Source organism: Rana temporaria, chromosome 2 (genome assembly GCF_905171775.1).
Source record: "Rana temporaria chromosome 2, aRanTem1.1, whole genome shotgun sequence".
Taxonomy (NCBI): domain Eukaryota; kingdom Metazoa; phylum Chordata; class Amphibia; order Anura; family Ranidae; genus Rana; species Rana temporaria.
The window spans coordinates 468066216-468081161 of NC_053490.1; the positions used below are offsets into that span (position 1 = coordinate 468066216).

The window sequence follows — 14946 nt, forward strand, 5'->3', positions numbered from 1 at the left end:
TGGCAGGGATTTTAACAAACATTGTTACAGAGTCCTAGCTTTTTCTGCTCTAAATAAAAAGTAATTTGTATCAAATGTCCTTTGGATACGGATTACAAATGGGACTGACTAACTCATTATAATCACCTGGTGCACTCGTTCTGTTCTGATGAGAAAAGCTGCAGGGCCAGCATCCTTTTAGAAGTATTTAAAGCTGATGTCCAGGTTTACTTTCACTTTAAATCATTTAGGCCAAGCTGGCCCGAACAAACTGTTTTCTTCACAAACATGTGCACGCACTGGGTGTGCTTTATAAACTGTACATACAGTATATAGCAATGTGTTTTGGCTGTTAGACCAGACATTCCTGTCTCACACCCAGAACAAAATGGTGTCGGTCTGAGCGGCACTCGGCCATTCATATGCAGCTTTGTATTCTATCAGTAATACAAAGCTTCCTCTGGCTGAATCAAGCTGATGACGTCACGATCTCCGACTCGGCTAATCAGAGGAGGCTTCGTAATCATTGATAGAATACAAATCTGCCTATGAATGGCTGACTGCGGCACAGCCCAATGCTATTTTATTGCAGGTGTTAGACAGGAAGGTCTTGTCTCACAGCTGGAACACAGTGCTGTATACTGTATGTAGCTGAAGCTACACACAGTTTATACAGCAAGTCTCTTGCAAGAGCAAAGTTGCAGTGGTGAGTCTACAGCAAGAGCTCTGCAAGTCTGCAGCATGAAAATTCAGCCACAGTGACCCCTGTGGTGGGATGACTATTGCATATCTGAACCAGAACTTGCAGAATGTTTGCAATGAAAGTTGATCTGGAGTCATGCAATGCAGACTTGCTGCAATTGTGCAATAAGCTTGTGAAGCTTGCCAAGTCTAGCAATAGCTTAGCAAGTCATTTACAAACTTGCAGCACAATTGCTTGCTGTCTGGGTTAGTGCAGACTTCTGGGAACATTAATAAGCCAATCACACAAGCAGGAAATAACATTTTTCGAGCTGTACTGTAAACCCACAGTGTACAGAGTGTGTCCAGGTTGTCATATTGCATTGTGTTTTAAAGAAAATTACAACAGTTGCAAATGGGGAAAAGGGTATTTTTAAAAACATTACATTACAACGTGGCTTGTGCAGAAATTGTGTGTGTGTATGTATTTTTGCTATATATTTTTTTCATGAAAGGCGAGTTACCCTTAAAGGGGTTGTAAAGGTACAATTTTTTTTGAATTGTATGATGAATATAATTATAAATTTTTTAGGGGTTGCTACTGTATATCAAAGCCCTTTAAAGGGGTTGTAAAGGTACAATTTTTTTTTCCCTAAATAGCTTCCTTTACCTTAGTGCAGTCCTCCTTCACTTACCTTATCCTTCCATTTTGCTTTTAAATGTCTTTATTTCTTCTGAGAAATCCTCACTTCCTGTTCTTCTGTCTGTAACTACACACAGTAATGCGAGGCTTTCTTCCTGGTGTGGAGTGTCGTGCTAGCCCCCTCCCTTGGACTACAGGAGAGTCAGGACGCTCTCTACGTTGCAGATAGAAAAATAAACTGTGTGTTAATGGGTGTACTGACTCTCCACTAGTCCAAGGGAGGGGGTGAGCACGACACTCCACACCAGGGAGAAAGCCTTGCATTACTGTGTGGAGTTACAGACAGAAGAACAGGAAGTGAGGATTTCTCAGAAGAAATAAGGACATTTAAAAGCAAAATGGAAGGATGAGGTAAGTGAAGGAGGACTGCACTAAGGTAAAGGAAGCCATTTAGGGAAAAAAATTGTACCTTTACAACCCCTTTAAAGGGTCACTAAAGGATTTTTTTTTTTTGCTAAATAGCTTCCTTTACCTTACTGCAGTCCTGGTTTCATGTCCTCATTGTTTGTTTTTGCTTTGATGTTGCTGTAAATCCTCTCTGTTCTGGACACTTCCTGGTTGTCTGTTTCCTGATCTCCACAGTACTGGGAGATTTCTCACGGTTGTGACTAATCAAGGAGGTGTGATTACTGTGTGTAAAACGAAACTGGATTGGTGCTGAGGAGTTTTAGACAAAGTATCACTGCTCTCTATTGGCAGTGGCCCTCTATTGGCTCTCTGTACATCAGAGAACCAGGAAACAACAGCAAAAACGAAACTAAATTGCAGGCACATTATATGATTGCTTTTAAAAATGATTAAAAATAGATAAAAAACAATCAGTTAACTATTATGTCTCTATACCCTGTAAACAGTCATTTCAGCTAAAAATTTGTTTTCCTTTAGTGACCCTTTAAAGGGCTTTGATATACAGTAGCAACCCCTAAAAAATGTATAATTATATTCATCATACAATTTCATGATAAAGGAGCAAGCCTCATGAATAAAAACAGAAAGAAATTGTTAACCACACCAAGCTGCGTCTACTCTACCAGCTTAAATCTGATTGGTTACTGGGAAAAAACAGACATTATCTAGTTTTCATGAGATTAGGTTCCAAAAGCACATCACATCCCCATGTGCTGCTGGAAAAAGACGTGTAATGGTTTTAGCTCCATCAAAGTGCCACATGTGCTGGGAAGGTAAGAATTGTAAGTTACATGTCTATTTCCTACCATCCTGATGGCACATTAACTAGCTATCGGACACTTCAAAGTTAAAAAGAAGTTGTAATGGACACAGCCCCATGGAAAATACTACTTTTTCTGCTTAAAGCGGGGGTTCACCCTAAAACATCTACATACCGATACATCCAGCATACTGCTGACATCAACAGTATGCTGGATTTTTTTATTTTTTTTTGCTGTACTTGCGTTTTTTTCGTTGTTTTCACCCGGCTTCTGGGTTCTCGCTCCCCCGGGAAGTAGGCGTTCCTAAGACGACGCATAGATGATTGACGTGCGGGTAAAGCGCGTCATCGTCTTCCGAAAATACCAGAGGGGGACTCTGCACTTTTCGGCGCCTGCGCAGTCAGCTATACACGGCAGGCGCCGTATAGCATCCCCGTTGGATATTTTCGGAAGGCGATGACGCGTTTTACCCGCACGTCAATCGTCTCCTGGGAGGATCAACACTCACTCCCAGGAGACATTGCGCAGAGCTCCCCGTTGGGGGAAAAGGAGCGACACACCCACTCCCCGCAAGGAAGAAGACCCAGAAGTGAGGCCGAAGACAGGTAAGTGTACACATTCCAAAAAAAATTACAACGCTACAAGCCTTTATTAAGGCTGCAGATAGGTTATCTAAAAAGTTAATTTTGAGGGTGAACCTCCGCTTTAAGCAGAGTAACTTAAAAAAATTATACAAAAGAAAAAGTAATATTTAAAGTACAGTAATTAATTGCAACCACTTAAATTTCAGTTAATGCAGCAATATCGGCCCAAGAGATGACTTTGGATTGGTTGCCTTGGGCTACTGCATTTTGCACAGAATTATTACTCTTTGCAGTAAGCCAGCATGTACAAGTCTCTGCAGTGATTTGCTGCATTGTTTTGTGTCCTTCGTCATTCATAGAATGGATTACAGTGAAGTACAGTGGATCAGGCATTTTCTAACCCTGTGAATTAAGGTCAGTAGTGAACATATGTCTCCCTTCTTGCTGTATTTTGTTACCTGCATATGGACATTGACAATCAATGTATCCTGCAACTGTGCAGATAATCTCACATTTCACGCTCCAGTCCAGCAAAGCTGCTTTTCTGATACTGATCAGCCTCTGCAGCACATATAGACTTCCAGTGCCAGGTTTCCTCTTAATGTCTTTCCCATGCAGTTTTCCACTCTGTGACATTTTAACAAATATTTTTGCAATATTTATCATCTCATAATAACCACATCATGTGTTTTCTGAATATACATATCAGAGCCTTAAAGTAAATCCAGCACTTTGCACACCTCAGTAATCAATGAACAAAGGAGATTAAGTCCAACGGATTAGCAACTGACGACAACAAATGACTCCAGATTACTTGTCACATAGAATAAAATGACTGCACTGAACAGGAGTGCACAACCACTAGATATCCTGTCCAATTATTGGGGAACTAGAAGTCCTAGAATGTCTTGCATATTAATCAGAGGGCTTCTCACTACATAGCTATACCTTTGGATTATAACAGATACCAATTTTAAACCGTGCTTATGCAATAAAAATTAATTTGTCAGACTTACCCCTATCTGCAGATTCTTTTTAGTTGGATCTCAGGTGACCAGATGGAGAAATCCATGTATACAGGTACACAGCCAGTGGGTGAGATCTCTGACCAGCGATGGAGAAAGGTACTCTGATTGCACTTAACTCTTTCCTCCCCAGTAGCCCAGTGTTATTAGCCTTGTAATCAGCACCAAAGTGTAACAGCCACAGTCTGGAGTGAGCTGCGTTGGAAAGTCACTAGGGTCCTCAGCTCTTCATTGGCCCAAGCTCTAAATATATCCCACCCTCTTATAGTTCACACTGTAGGCAGATGGCCCTGTCAAAAAGCTGACCTTGGTGCTTGGCTGTATCCACAGAGACATCCAGCCAGGCAGAGCTCTACTGTAATGGGATAAAATACAGTTAGCCATCTGTTTCTAAACAACAAACATTTTACTTCAGACCTGCATTGTTCTCCTTGGGATGAAAAGAATGAGGAATGGTAATATCACATCTATATTTAGGTCCCGACACTCCATCACGCGTTCTTATATTAAAATTCAGCGAGAATTCAGCAAGTGTGACTTAGCAAAAATGTGTTAATTTCCTTTATCTCCTACCCCTGCCAAGACTAGCTCTTGTGAGCCCAGGATGCCAACGTCTATTTGGATATAACAGTTTCCTTAAAACCTAATTGAGGAAAAAATAAATTGGAAAATGTTCTAATTTTCATGCATTAACATAAATTGACTATGCATTTTTTGTTTAATACAAAATCTAGTAACTCGGTTTTGTAAGATATACGTTATAGAAGTAATTTCTAGAGTTTTCTAGAGCAAAGCACCTTGAGGAGGAGAAATGGAAGAACTGGTAAAGATGTATTTTTCTGTAGTGCTTAGCCTTATGGTCCGTACACACGATCTGAATAGTCGCAAGTAGAGATTGAATAGGGTACTAAAGTCACGAAAATTCTCGTACGACAGAAAAAAAAAAATCGGAAGTGATGTCATGTGTTGTAATGTATTTGTATTGTATTTTTGGATGACAACTACACTGACTAAACGAAAATCGTACAATCTGGTATCGTACGAGGAACATTTTCGTGTTTGCTCGATCGAATAATATCGGATGAACTGTCATGATTGGCTCTCGAACATAGTGTACACACGATCCGAAAATCGTACGAATCTTCCTCGGATGTCAGTTTTCGTCCGATATTCGGATCGTGTGTATGGTCTACTTTTTTTTTTAAAATTGTTTTTATTGGTTTTGCCATCAAAAGTACAAAACAAGGTATAAAAAATACCAAAATGAACATTACACAAAAACACAATTACTGGTGCAACCAGTAATAAAACAGTACAACATTTGAAAAAAATCCTTACCCCCCTACCCCACCTTACCCCCTGTTCAATGCCACCCAGGAGTGATGACCAAGCCACAGATTGTATACCTCTGAAAGAGAGCAGTATGACTAAGATATTACTATAGTATCCTCATAACAACCAATGTCTAATAACAGTGAAGGACCTACAGGTGTGCTGTCCAGTACCTCACACCATGCACCAAGATGTAAACTAGCACTCAAAGCACATTTGTGCAACAGACTTCATGACCAGGTGTCAAAACCAGACCCTCCTCATGTAAAGGTAGAAGAGTCAGAGACCCAACTAGGCCATACCTTATGAAACTTTTTGGTACAACCTCTAATTGTGTAAGTAGCTTTGTAAAATGGCAATGCCTTATTTATTAAGGCTTTCCATAAATTTAGCCTTAGGCCCTGTACACACGGCTGGGAATCCCTACAGGAAAAAAATGATGGTTTTCCTGACGGGATTCCAGGCAAGCTTTTCTTGCCAAGCCGTGCATACAGACGGCCATTCAAAAGAACCGCCGTTCTTTTGAATGTCATTGACTACGATGAGCCGGCACTCGTCACATTCGATGCCGTCGCCGCCATCTTGCTACACCCTACACTATGCCTTGTATGCGTCGAAGGCTTATCGAGCATGCGCGGGTTTACCTTCGGACAGGTAAGCATACAGACGACCGGTTTTCTCGGCAGGAAACACTCTGCCGGGAATCCCGACGAGAAAATAGAGAGCCAGGTTCTCTATTTTCCCGTCGGGATTTCCGGCTGTTTTCCTGACGCGAAAACTGCTCAGGAGCATACACACGTCCGGGATTCCCAGCCAAATGCAGGAAAACCGGTCGTGTGTACGAGGCTTAAGTCTACATTTTTAAAGGTATGAGGAAACGAGAGACATGTTGGTGTTCGAAGCAGCCATTCAGATCCTTGCTTTCTTGTTTAAAATACTGTTTATTGTACTGTATATAGAACATGACAAAAAAGCCTTATGACTCTGAATTTTACCCTGTGGACTTACCACCAAGCTAACATCACCCCAACCCCCTTCCACCTACTATTGCCATGTTGGTTTGAGCTTTTCCCTAAATTTGTGGAAAAGCCACAAAACCCCAATGCCAAGGTTGCCAAAGGTTCTAGACAGCACCAAGTTGCCCCTTGTTCTGTTATTTTATGTTGGCTTGCATGATAAAACCATACATTTTTATTATATATATATATATATATATATATATATATATATATATATATATATATATATAATTGCATGGGACAAAGGTCTTATATTATGGGGTGCAATCCAAAAAGTTGATTGAACTTTGTGTTCAGATATTATTTCTCTTTCTAAAGTCTGATTACTTTATGTGGTCCTTCGTGATAGATCTTCTTACCAAATTGAATACAAAAAATAATAGCAGATGGTGTCCTGGAGCAAATGTGTGTGACCAGGAGGGAAATTGAAGGGACCCTTAGATATGAGATGACTCTCAAGCTCATCTAATGTCTGTAAGGTACTTTTAGACGTTGCATGCTGAGGCTAGAAGAAATCGTGATCAGACAAGACGATCAAACCTTCACCAATTACATTTTTTGGGGGCCAGAGTTGTTTGCAGTGCCACTTTAAAATCTGCCCATAGGTTAGACATAAGCAGTCACCTATGTGCTTCATTTATCATAAACCTAAAACTCTTCTGTCCTTTTTACTGAAAGTGGCCAAGAGTGACATTCCAAGGCATTGCGAATCTCCCAGTCTGTAACGTGTATGGCTGTAAACAAGTTCATGCAATATGAAGACAATACTGTACATTTTTAAATGTACTGTATGTAAAAAAGTGTACTGTATTTGGGGACTCTTGATATAATTTGTGTAGACGTTTATTCATAGTATGTGTTTGCTTGGTGACTGTCGTGTACATCAGGGGTCTTTAAACTTTCTAAACAAAGGGCCAGTTAACTGTCTTTCAGGCTTTAGGGAGCCAAGCTGTGGCCACAGAGTAAAAAATGCCCCAGTATCAGTAGGAATAAGCCATGCCCCATCATTTTTTTTAGTGGAAGGAATAGTGCACCGTTGCTGGTGTCAGTGGAAGGAATGGTACCTCATTCTAGGTGTGAGTGGAAGAAATAGTGCCCCATCATTGGTGTCAGTGGGAGGAATGGTGCCACAAGGATTGGATAAAGGCAAGCAAAGCGCCACAGTTTGGAGACCACTGATATAGATGATCCTCTTCTAAATGCTAATCATCTCTTGTGGCTTTGAGTCATCTTTAATATAGCATACCTCAGAGGTCCTTCATTACCCTTTTTATATTTCCCTCCATCCCTATTATCTTTAATGCATTAAGATAAATAAAAACCTTCTGTGTGCAGCAGCTCCCCTAATACTGTGGAACCTTGATTACGAGCATATATCGTTCCAGAAGAATGCTTGTAATCCAAAGCACTTGTTTATCAAAGCAAGTTTCCCCATAGAAGTCAATGGAAACTCAGATAATTTGTTCCATGGTGACTTCTATGGTATGCATTACTGCATGTGGCCAAAAGTGGGGGGGGGTGAAGACACTCGGAAACCGCTCGGATGCACTCAGAAACACTGGGAGAGGCTTGGAAACACTCGGAAACGGAGTGTTTCCAAGTGGCTTTGAGTGCATCTGAGCAGCTCCGAATGTCACCGGCACCCCCGCATCTCTTGCCAAATGCGGTATAAATCATAGGTCCGTGTCTGAATAGACACACATAGCGGCTGCTCTGTGTGTCCCATCAACAGGCTGGGTAATTTTAAACCTATCTTATTGTCCAAACTATCCAACCACCCTGAATTTGGCTACTAAGGCCAAGCATCTGACTGTGCTTGTCTGTCTCACAGAGATGCCTGATTCACAAAAACATGGCAGCATTAAATAACAAATTCTGTGTATTTTGCTGCTTTTAGGAACTTTAAAATAAGTAGAGATTGATCAAATTATATTTCAGAGATTAGTGACTGCCTACAACACTCTTCTTTGAAATTTATGGAGGCAAAATACTGAATATTGTATATGGTGGACTGAAAACATGTTTGTGGTAAAAATGTTGACTTTAAGCTTTCATTCGCCTTTCAAGTATACCAGTTAATAGAGAAACATGGAGGCAGTCTTTTGTAGGTCAGCTGTAATATGCCAATATTATGCAATATGCAGATGCTTTAGTAAGTAGAGGCTGGCCCAGGTTACATTTGTGTGCTCAGTTTTTTGGCTTTTTGGTCCCAGCCAGCCCACTTGTGCTAAAAGGGATGGCTGAGGTCCAGGGCCCTCGGCTTGGCTCGCGGTTTTAGCCTGCACTGTGAAGAGAGACTACTGTGCCGTGTAGTCCATTGGAGGCACTGGGGTACCGGAGGACATCCAAGAATGGGAAGTGCCACATTAGACTACTACCTTGCAGAGGTATGCCTGGGCAGCCACACAGTTCTATTTAGGAATAGGGTTAGGACTCTTCAAAGTCTGCTGTAAAGTTATTAAAGGGGTGCATGTGGGTTCTGGCATATCAAAAGCACAAAGGGGTATCAAGAAACATCACTACAAAAGTTTTAACTTGGCAAGACAAGGAAGAGGAGTGCAGTTGCTAAGAGTAACCAAGCACAGTCGTTAGGCATGGTACAGTACTTGGTAAAGGTAAAGGTGACTGGTCCTCTGGTAGTGAGAGGGTTGATGTTTTTGCTCCCTCCCTAGCATTCAGTTTCCAGTAGCAACCAGAGCCGAGCCCACGTTTCGGTGATCGGCGATCCATGACCTGGTCACATAGGTACGGAGGTGAAGGAGTTAACAAGTACACGCATGAGGTCCACCGCGCTGGAAAGCGGGACCCCACTCTGTTACTGGGAATGAGATAACAGAGGTACGCTGGAGTGGTGGAGAGGGAGCAGGCTCAGCATGTCCTCCTAATGCAACATACATGAAGTTACGGTGTGTAATATAGGACAAGTAAAAATAATATGCAGCGCTATACAGTGTCTAATTGTGAATTATAGCGATAAAAAATGTTCATATAGTGTCTAAAATTACCAAATATCAGCATATGCACCCATACTGACTCCCAGCAAGAAAAGGTGGCAATATCTTCTTCCAATAATCCAAAAGTGTTAAAAAATTATCAAAAAATTTATGTAAAGTGTATTACACAAAATCCATAACATAACTATGTTCCAGTCGGCTGGATTTAAGACTCACCAGAGATCCTGGCTGCTCAACTAAGTGCAGTAAACACACCAATCCTGGAAAGGCTCTTGTCTCCACTCATAAGTCCTAGACTCCAAGCCTCTTAAGAGCTTATACAGCTGAAGGTGTATAAAAAAAAGAAAACCATATAGTGTAATGTTGTTATGAACTAATGATAACAAGTGACACCCCATGTGTCTATTATCACTCTTTGTGAAATACGTGTCTACCTATCACCGTCCTCCACCCACATAAAGTGTGCATGCATTGCCATATATGTGCATATATATGAACTGTGCAGCAATAAAGGTAGTGTGGATGGTAACTGCAGGCATCGATCGAAGGTCTTTTTGAATTCTTCCTACTTCTTCCCAGGAGCAATACTCCGTTTATAGTTCATCAGACACCATAGGCAATGAAACGAGAAAGTGCCCTATAGTGCAGTATTTATTTTAAACCATAACATGAGTACATCAGTAAAATCTTCACACATAAAGATAAAAACAAGCCATCCAACACTTGCATCAATTGCCGCCATACAGACCTCTGTTGTGGTGATATGATGTCACGCTACAAGCTCCACCCTATGCATTTTTCATTAAGGTGCATACTCAGGGGTCTCCATGATATGGGACAGCACTTGTTGGGGTGGTTCCTGGACAACCTTGGCTCAGAGGAGGTGGCTTGAATGATGCTAAGCATCAGTTTGAGAACATCTAGTGGTATGAAAAAAAAAGTACTGTAAGAGAAATCTCTGGACTGAAAGTGAATATCGCAGTAAAGGCTAGTTTTGTATTTTGTATCTTTTTAGGTTCGCTTTAAAATGGAACTTAAGCTATTTTATTTTCTGAGACACTGTCTCTGTTGGAGAGGATATACTTTAATAATGGTGGTCACTGAGCTAGGAAGTAAGATGAAATCTCAATAATGGGGACACAAATGGCACTAAAAACACCCTGTGGAGTAGCTCTGTCAGCTGCCTTTGTCCACAATGCGGAAACATCATCCCTTGCTTTGTGTGCTGAACCCCTTATCAAGTACAGTTGAACCTCGGATTACGAGCATAATCTGTTCCAGGAGTATGCTCGTAATCCAAAGTACTCGCATATCAAAGCATATCGAGTTTTCCCATTGAAGTCAATGACAACGAAAATAATTTGTTCCGCATTGACTTCAATGGGATGCAATACCGAATGCCAGAGGTGGGAATCCTCAATAGAGCGCCGAAAACGTCCAAGGACACTTCAGCTCGTTTTCTGCGCCCCCGTACCTCAGGCCAAATGTGGTACCGCATGCCAATGTTCGGCTTTTCTCAGCTCTTGCACCCCCGTACCTCAGGCCAAATGAGGTACTGCAGGCCTATTTAGCTTGAATTCTGCTCATCTTGCGAGTCAACACTCGCAAACCGAGTCAGAATTTAAAAAACAAGTTGCTCGCAAATCAAAATGCTCTCAAACCAAGTTACTCTTAAACCAAGGTTCCACTCTAATGGGGAAACCTCCCAAACATAGATTTGGAAAGCAATTTTGTAAATAAAAAAACTATTTAATTATGTGTTCTTGTGGATTGCTGCACTTTGCATTATGAAGGAAGACATATACTGTGTTTTTAGATCCATGTGTACCATTGTAAAAACGTGTTTTTAGACATGACAATTTCCACTACACGGGATGTACAGTACATCATTTCAGGGATCTTTGTGACCAGGCCCTTACTATTTCTGATGAAGTCTAGCTGCTGGCCATAAAAAGAGCTGTCAGATATGTTGAGATGGTCACATATATCAACCACTGACAGGGCAGCTATTTTTCACACAACTCATTAAATCTCTGTGTGCCGAGGATTGCAGCAGACTGCTCTCTGCTGGGCTGCATTCCTTTGCTGGACCTCAGCGGTGAAGTGACCGTTTTAGATACAGCAGGGTTCTCTTTTAGACTCTTCTTAGAAGACCTCAGTATTTATTTGCCTTGGTGACAGTTACTCAGCGATTTCCAGTTAAGTTGTTAACTGACCTTTCACTAGCAAAATTCTCAAGTAGGGGTTAAAAAAAAAAAAACTGACAGCCCAATAACATGGGGTTATGTGGGGTTGTAGTTTTGTGGCATTTATTGTCTATTGGGAAGTATGCTTGTTAAGTGCCACACCTCCAGTAATAAGAAGTTGGAGGAATTGCCTATGAAGCTTTGAGCCCAAGTCAGTGATGCAGCACAGAATCTTCTACATAGTTTACATTTGCTAGGCTTCTTTTAATTTTTAGAAATGTAATGAATAAAAAAAATTATTAAATTACAGATTTAAAAATCATTTTAGGCCTGAAGATTATATAAAACCCCCATGCATTATATGTTTTCTAAAAACAGACACCCTAGAGAATAAAACAGCTTTAGTTATGTCACTTGATATTACCGCAAAGGTAAAATTTCAGTGAAAAAAGTAAGTAAGTAAATCTTAGTGCAAAAAATGCCATAAATTACCCATATTTTTGGTAAAATGTAAAAGACAAGGTTTCCAGGGGCAGCCCGTCCATTAAGGGTTCATGGGCGACGCCTCCCCATCCATCGCTGCCACCACTATCCATGCGTCCGGCCCCTTTCAGGACACCGGCGTATGGATTCCAATGCAGGGGGGCTGTTTTTATGGAGCACCGATTAGAGCTAGAGGCTCTAGTAGGCTTCTCTATAATGTGGGCTTGGGTTGCAGAGAGTGCGCTCCGAACCCACCAACGTGTGTTACAACAGAGAACCAATATTCACTGTTGTAACACTGATCCTCCTCCCAGCCAATCAGGGTTTGACATCGGTCACCCTATTGGCTGAAAAGACAGGCGGTCCTATTGGATGCCTAGGAGGAGGAGCTGGAAGCCGCCATGGAGGAGAGGACACTTAGAGCTGAGCCGAACCACTGCACCGTGCTGCCTGCCACCCGCCACAATGGGGTAAGTGCTGGACCAACTGGCAAACAGCAAGGGGGGTGGATGGTTGTTTAACACCCCCCCCCAGAAAAAAAATGTTAGCCGCCACTGGTGGTTTTTTCAGCTCAGAACAGGCATTCTGGAGCACCTCAACCTGCATTTGTGAGAACCCTAGGTAATAAAAACACTGACACAAAGTTTCATAGTTTTGGATATTGTAAGAGGGGTTAGAACAACTTTTTTTTTTTTTTTATTGCTGTCTGTGTCCCCATTGGAGAGAGTCACCATTGGAGAGAGTCACCTAATGACCATCTTCACTGGGGCTGAAAATCCAAAATCTTAGACTGACCTGAACATGAATAAAGGGGAAATCTTCAGTGGAGTGGAAACTTAAAGTGGTTGTAATGTCAGAAGGTTTTTTTATCCTAATGAATTCTGTGCATTAGGTGAAAAACGTTCTGTGTGCAGGAGCCCCCCTCTAATACTTACCTGAGCCTTATCTCAATACAGCGATGTTGCACGAGGGTCTCGGCTGTCCGGGACTCTCCCTTCTCATTAGCTGAGACAGCAGGACAGCGCCATTGACTCCTGCTGCTGTCAATCAAAGTCAGTGAGCCAATGAGGAGAGAGGGGGGACATTGCCGAACCACGGCTCTGTGTCTGAATGGACACACAGAGCAGCCGCTCGGCTCAGGTGCCCCCATAGCAAGCTGCTTGCTGTGGGGGCAGGAGGAAGGGGTCAGGAGCGCCGGTGAGGGACCCGGGAAGAGGAGGATCTGGGCTGCTCTGTGCAAAACCACTACACAGATCAGGTAAGTATAACATGTTTGTTATTTTTAAATGAAAAAAAAACTAAGGCTTAAGTATCACTTTTAAATCATTTAGGCCCAGTTCACACTACTGCTATTTCTCCTGCGTCTACTACTGCACTGCAGTGCATAAGAAAATAAATTATATTATTCTTTATGATGCCTGTTCACATCAATGAAAAAGGTGCAGGTGCTTCTTTTGGTGTAGTATAGTGTTTTTTTGGACCCTCAGTCTTTAATGGGAGGCATTTGTGTGCACTTTTGGCAGAGTTTTGTTTTTAACAAATAGTCCCCTCCCCATACAACAAAAAACCCATAAAGCATAAAAACGCATCACAAATGCACCAAATAAAGATACTGAAATGCATGAGTGAGCACTAGTGTGAACCTAGGCTTACTCCTACTTCCTGTTATGTTTACAAGACAGGAAGTGACAGGAAGTCTCTCAAATGGGACACATTTAGAAAAAAAATTGACAGGGGTTTTAAATACTTGTTACACTATCCAAAATGAAAAAAAGTATGGCTTTGGATATAATTTGGAATTTTGTGTAGTGTTTTGGCTTGAATATACAGTGATCTCTGGCCATCACAAAGAAAAACTCATGTGACAGTGTTCTTTACATGCACTGCAAGGTTACACGTTTCCCTCATTCATCGGTACTGGAATTCCTGCTCGTTATCCTATCTCTGCACCCCTCAAGGTGAAGCAGGCTAAAGCTTGTCAGATGACTGGCAATGAAGATATTCCTGGACATTCTTTCCATTCTAGGACTTATTAGAGCTTTCTTATGATTTAAAATACAGTATAATAAATAGTATATTTATAAAATGTTCATATATGAATGTCTGTGTACCACTTGTAGTCCTGCAGCAGTTCACAATTTAGTGCAACCTCTTTGTACCATTTACATGTACCACCTATATTCTGGGTTTTGTATTTTTGAGCTGAACATTGTAATACTTTAGAGCCCAATTCACAAAGCTCTTACACAAGGATAAGACTCTCTGATTTAGCCATATGGCTGTCATTTTCAAGTTTCTTTGGACTGTCACCTTTTGAAAAAAGTATACTTTCCGGTTGTGTTATCTTTGAGTTTCATACCTGAATTTTTGCATGGTCTCTGGTGCAGTCCTCGTGAGTTTCTGGCATGCACTCCTTTGTCTGAAGTGTCCACCCAGTTGTAAATTCTTTCCTCCATAGTTTTTAAAGTGGTTGTAACCTTAAAGAAGTAATTCACTGCCAGCCCCTCTTGTATGCAGCCATAACACAGTGTAGTTTTTTTTTAAACCATGCCTCTACCTTTTTGCACATATTTTCAGACCAGCCATGTGACTCCCGGCCACTCTCCTCCTCCGATCCAGGGCTACAGTGGAAGGGGGCCGAGATCTCCCTCTGTTGTCAGACAGGGAGGTCACATGACTGCTGTGCTGGCTGCACAGCCCCTCCTGCTGTAGCCCTGGATCAGAGGAGGAGAGCGGCCAGGAGTCACATGGCCAGCCTGGAAATATGTGAAAAGTAATTTATAGAAAATGAGGCAGAGAAATCAGAGCGGACGCCACATCCTAATAAAGTA

General features: G+C 41.6%; 2 protein-coding genes across 2 annotated transcripts in view; one reads left to right on the top strand and one right to left on the bottom strand.

Moving 5' to 3' along the window:
• Nucleotides 1-4357, bottom strand: part of FILIP1L (filamin A interacting protein 1 like) — a 397743-nt gene extending 393386 nt beyond the window's left edge. Inside the window, exon 1 of the mRNA XM_040338694.1 lies at nucleotides 4133-4357. The gene's annotated coding sequence lies outside the window, so the exon portion shown is untranslated. The remainder of the gene's footprint in view (nucleotides 1-4132) is intronic.
• The window catches only part of CMSS1 (cms1 ribosomal small subunit homolog), a 59575-nt gene continuing 47094 nt past the window's right edge, over nucleotides 2466-14946 (top strand). Inside the window, exon 1 of the mRNA XM_040338696.1 lies at nucleotides 2466-2544. Within this exon, the coding sequence (XP_040194630.1) occupies nucleotides 2505-2544 (40 nt within the window). The 5' untranslated portion in view covers nucleotides 2466-2504. The remainder of the gene's footprint in view (nucleotides 2545-14946) is intronic.